We start from the raw sequence: 5,455 nt of genomic DNA, 5'->3' as shown, positions 1-5,455 counted from the left end.
CAACACAAACCTCCGAATAGCACAGACACACGGTACCCTAAACCCTAAACCCTAAACCCTAAACCCTAAACCCTAAACCCTAAACCCTTGGTCTATCGACGCCACACGTACAGTCTTGTGATGCAGAAATCCTAAACCCTAAACCCTCATCATTGCAGATGACTTCAACTAAACCCTAAACCCTAAACCCCTACAACACAAACCCTAAACCCTAAACCCTAAAATATATATAACACACACAAGCAAACAAACCCTAAAGCATTGTACACCTAAACCCTAAACCCTAAACAACGCGCCTGCGCTGCAGTTCCCTAACTCTCACGCCATTCTGTAGCACATGATTAGGGTTTAGGGTTTAGGGTTTAGGGTTTAGGGTTTAGGGTTTGTGTGCAGACCCTGAATGCAAGCGTCTCTTCCTGACTGTAGGAGTTCACCCAACACGCTGCAACGAATTTGCTGCTGCAGCTAACAGCAGCAGCAGCAGCACCAGCAGCAGCAGCAGCAGCAGCAGCAGCAGCAGCAGCAGCAAAGAGGAGTTTGATTCATTTGCAGCAAAAGTTGAGGGGGGCGGGCTGCGGCTTAGCGACTACCCTGAGGTGTATGCGCAGCACCTCTTCGAGCTCTACCAGCTGCAGCAGCAGCAGCAGCAGCAGCAGCAGCAGCAGCAGCAGCAGCAGCAACGGCAGCGTGTTGTCGCTGTGGGGGAGATTGGCTTGGATTATGATCGCCTTAACTTCTGCGATGCAAACACCCAAAAGCAGTACGCAAACCCTAAACCCTAAACCCTAAACCCTCGAAACACTCCAGTACCCACGTCCTGTGAGGGTTTAGGGTTTAGGGTTTAGGGTTTAGGGTTTGTGTGGTATGTGTTTAGGTGTTTTGAGTTTCAGTTGGCTTTAGGGCACGTGCTGCAGCTGCCTCTGTTCTTACACATGCGTAACGCAGCAGCAGACTTCATCGGTAAACCCTAAACCCTAAACCCTAAACCCTAAAAACCCTAAACCCTTGTGTATAGCTGCAGGCATATAAAGTTCCTTTTATTAACTCGATGAGTTTCGGGGGTTTAGGCACGTCGAATGTCGAGGGTTTAGGGTTCAGGGTTCAGGGTTTAGGGTTTAGGGTTCAGGGTTTAGGGTTTAGGGTTTAGGGTTTAGGGTTTAGGGTTTGGGGGTTTTCAGAGATCCTGCAACGCCGCGAGGGGCTGTGGAGGGGGAGGGGTGCTGTGGTGCATTCGTTTACGGGTTCTGCTGCTGAGGCTCGCCAGCTGCTGGATGCGGGGCTGTACATAGGTACAAACCCTAAACCCTAAACCCTAAACCCTAAACCCTAAACCCTGATTTGCGCTGCGGCTTTTGCATCCCTACACGCGGGAATATCGCTACTTATAGCCATTTGTTTCTACAGGGATCAGGGTTTATGAAATCTAGGGTTTAGGGTTTACGGATTGGGTTTACTAGGGTTTAGGGTTTAGGTTTTGGGCATACTAGGGTTTAGGGTTTAGGGTTTAGGGTTTGTTTCAGGTATCAATGGCTGCTCACTAAAGACAAAAGAAAACCTCGACGTCGTCCGCCAGCTGCCTCTCTCTCGCATCCTATTAGAAACCGGTGGCTAAACCCTAAACCCTAAACCCTAAACCCTAAACCCTTCGCACTCAAAGCCGAATTTGTAGCTCTTGCCTATGGCTTTACGTTTCAGCCTGCAAAGTTTAGGATTTAGGGTTTAGGGTTTAGGGTTTAGGGTTTAGGGTTTGGTGGCTGCAGACGCTCCCTGGTGTGGAATGAGGCCAACGCATGCGGGGTTTGCTCTTCTGAATCAAGAGCAGGTAGAGTTTTGAGGGTTTAGGGTTTAGGGTTTAGGGTTTAGGGTTTACGGCTGAGCTGCGCTGAAACAGGCAAACGGTGGAGAGTCTAGGGTTTAGGGTTTAGGGTTTAGGGTTTGTGTTTCAGAAGTCTACTCTAGATGGAGTAAAACCCGAGAAGTGGACAAACAACAGCCAAGTTAAGGGGCGCAACGAACCCTGCAATATACGGTGATCTAGGGTTTAGGGTTTAGGGTTTAGGGTTTAGGGTTTAGGGTTTAGTGGTTGAACATTACAACGTAGAAAGCGGGGGTTGAGCTGGGGGTTCAGGGTTCGGAGAATGCGGTGGTTTGTACACAACTCAGTGCCGGCAAGGCCTAGGGTTTAGGGTTTAGGGTTTAGGGGCTAGGGTTTAGGGTTTAGGGTTTAGGGTTTGCGCGCAGGGCAGTTGGGGAAGTCGTCCGTCAGCTCGTGGCTCCGGAGCTCTCAGAAGAGGATTTCTGTTGCCAGTAAACCCTAAACCCTAAACCCCAAACCCTAAACCCTAAACCCTAAACCCTTAATGGAGTATTTTGTTGCGTCTCAGTGTCGCGGTGGCTTTATGTCTAGCCATCAACTCAGAATTAGGGTTTAGGGTTTAGGGTTTAGGGTTTAGGGTTTCATAGGTGTGTTCTGCTCAGGATATACAAGAACACCCTGTCGGTTTTCCCTCTCCTCGCTGAGCAGCAGTGACGCAGCAAAACCCTAAACCCTAGACCCTAAACCCTAAACCCTAAACCCTAAACCCTAAACCCTAGCTGGTTAGGATGTGCGGGGATAGCAGCAGCAGAAGCAAACGCTTAGCTGCTGCAGATGCCGTTGGTTTTAATATCTTTTATTATATTAATATACTTATATACTACTCGCTGCATCGTGCATATAGAGACAAACAATACAGAGACAAAAAAGAAAAATAAACAGAGACAATGAATAAACAGGCAATAGAGAGAGAAAGAGAAACAGAAACAAAGAAAACCCAGGCAAAAGAAAGAAGCAGATGGAGATAAAGAAAACATATAAAAAGAGAGATACAGACACAGACAAAGAAAACAGAAACAGGAGAGAGATATATATAGACACCGATACAAAGAATACAGACAGATACAGCTAACACAGATATATATATATATATATATATATTATATATATATATATATATATATATATATATATATATATATATGGTAGCCTTTACCCCTGCTCCGTATTTCTATTGCAGAAACTCGAAATCTATAAAAGTTGAATTGTTATAAGATAAAGCACGGAGAGAATACAGCATAGAAAGGAGAGAAAGATGATGGTAATATAAAAAGACAAATAACATTTTTTTTTATTTTTTAATAAAAAATATAAATATAAAAACAAAGAAAATAAAAAATTCATATTTCGTATACTTCTCCGATAAAGACAGAAAAACAACAGCTGCAGCTGCAGGCGGGTCAACAGTACCCGCACAGAACCTCTCAATGCGTGTTTTTAATATTTAATTTTTATTTTTTTTTTTAATTTATAAACAAAAATAATTAATAAAGTTTATTGAAATAAATATTGGTGGCTAGATACGCTCTGTCGCTACTCGTGTTTCAGGTCTCGGTGTTGCATAGAGCAGCAACCTTCTGCGCCGCTGCTGCGGCGTGCAGAGAAGGAAAGCGTTGGCTTTTAACTGAATAAACGACAAAATAAATAAAAAATTTAATTGAATTTGTAAAATAAACAAAAAGAAATAAATATTGTTGCTAGAAAAGAAGCCACAAACAGAAGAATATCGAGAGATGAATGATGGACCTGTATAGTAGTAGTAGTAACGCAGCCAGTAGTAGTGGCTGCAGTATATTCATATTTTCGTCTTCTGGGGGAAAAAACCATCAAAAAGTTTATTTCCGCGTTTTATATTAATATTTTGAGTATAAGTATTCTTTTCATTCAAAAGAATTCTTCATTTGACGCCGAGAATACCCCGATCTCACCCTTATCCTCGCGGTGATATTTATTCAACGTTTCAGTAACACGCGGTGCTCGTGCTGCAGTATTCTGAATATAAGCCGATCAATTTACCTTTTCTTTTATTTTTATTGTAATTTCTCCTTTCATTGAGTTTTTTCCGCGGCTGTGTGTTCAGTATTCTCGTCACACATATGTATACATACATCTACACGCTGGGCCTGCAGCAGCAGCAGCAGCAGCAGCAGCAGCAGCAGCAGCAACCTGAACAGACCAGACCGCCTCGGTGAGACAACTCACCGCGGAGAATTAAAACAACAGAAAACAGAAAACAAGATATGAAGGAAAACCCAACAAAAGCGGGGGGCAGAGGGGCCCTCCTGTTTATTTTGTTTAGGGTTTAGTGCAGCAGCAACAGCAACAGCAACAGCAGCTGAGACAGCTGCTGCGGCCATCTTTATAATAAATTTATCGAGGGAGCAGAGACAAAGCGAGAGAAGTAGCATATTATTCCTTTCATAACAATTGTTTCTTGTATATTTTTGATTTCCTTTTTTTTTTTTTTCTTTTTATTGGCGATGGCGGTGGTGCCCCCCCCCTGGGGTGTCGGTGGTGCAGCTACGTTGCTGCCGCTTTCTGCGTGTGCGTTTCTGTGTTCTTTAATATTAGGAAATAAAGAAGAAGAGGAGAATGAAGATATTCTTCTTGAGCATATATTTCTCGAGGAGGAGAGAGAAACAAAAGAAGCAAACAGCTGCGGTGTACTCAGTGGTAGGGGTCAAAGGCTTACATCCGCAGACTTCATAGGAAACCACCGCGTCATCGCTATACGCCGCAGTTTATATAAACTAACTCCCCCCACCAGCTCTCGCATGCATAGGCTGCGTGGTGCTGGTGATATATTTACTTCTTTCTTAGATATTTTAGGTAAACATACACAGCATGATGGTGGGGGAGAAGGAGGGCCCCTACGTATGGGGTTGCTGCTGCCTGTAAGTACAGACGCGCTGCTGCTGGGTGCTGCAGGCTTGCAGCCTATTGAGGATTTGCTGCTGCTGCCTCGGCGGCCTTCTGCTGCTTTAGAGCTGCTGCGGGATCTGCTGCAGTTCAGCATCGAGATAGAAAACAGCAAAAAAAAACAAAAAATACAAATAAACAACGAAGAAGACATAAAACACAAATGCATGCACACACAAACACAACACACCAATCAAGACCTGATGCACCTGCAGCAGCAGATACACCAACAGCTGCAGCAGGAACTGCAGCAAGAACTGCAGCAAGAGCTGCAGCAAGAGCTGCAGCACGAGCTGCAGCAGCAGGAGGGAGAGTTGTCGCTGTCTGGCGAAATAGCTGCAGCAGCAGATGCATGCACAGACATTGATTCAGAGGGAGGCAGCATCGAGTCAGCAGCAGCAGNATAGCTGCAGCAGCAGATGCATGCACAGACATTGATTCAGAGGGAGGCAGCATCGAGTCAGCAGCAGCAGGAGATACTGCTGCTGCTGCTGCTGCTGCAGCTGCTGCAGCAGCAGGGGAAGCGGAGTGTATAGAAACCACGATGACGGCGGAGGAGGCCGAGGCTGCTGCTGCTGCTGCTGCAGCAGCAGCAGCAGCAGCAGCAGAACTGCAGGCATCTTTGTGTGTAAAGAAAGAAAAGCTGTCGTCGGCTCTGAG

At 45.3% G+C, this 5,455-nt stretch overlaps 2 protein-coding genes across 2 annotated transcripts in view; both read left to right on the top strand.

Moving 5' to 3' along the window:
* Nucleotides 1-400: 400 nt before the first annotated feature.
* Nucleotides 401-5,202, top strand: EMH_0052100 (hydrolase, TatD family domain-containing protein, putative; the record flags this gene model as incomplete). The annotated part of the gene is given in 13 exon segments (XM_013496840.1): nt 401-422; nt 553-760; nt 875-960; nt 1,179-1,289; nt 1,521-1,604; nt 1,761-1,822; nt 1,947-2,029; nt 2,242-2,307; nt 3,957-4,064; nt 4,183-4,277; nt 4,448-4,549; nt 4,805-5,197; nt 5,201-5,202. Coding segments are annotated over 13 exon segments (1,422 nt in total), but the record flags the coding sequence as incomplete, so codon positions are not given.
* Nucleotides 5,203-5,339: 137 nt separating this feature from the next.
* Nucleotides 5,340-5,455, top strand: part of EMH_0052090 (uncharacterized protein) — a gene marked incomplete at both ends in the record, with an annotated part of 3,039 nt that continues 2,923 nt past the window's right edge. The window contains one exon of the mRNA XM_013496839.1: nt 5,340-5,423. Coding sequence (XP_013352293.1) covers nt 5,340-5,423 — 84 coding nt within the window. The remainder of the gene's footprint in view (nt 5,424-5,455) is intronic.

Source organism: Eimeria mitis, genomic scaffold (assembly GCF_000499745.2).
Source record: "Eimeria mitis Houghton genomic scaffold, Emh_scaff2324, whole genome shotgun sequence".
NCBI lineage: Eukaryota > Apicomplexa > Conoidasida > Eucoccidiorida > Eimeriidae > Eimeria > Eimeria mitis.
This window is presented reverse-complemented; position numbering and strand designations above follow the sequence as displayed.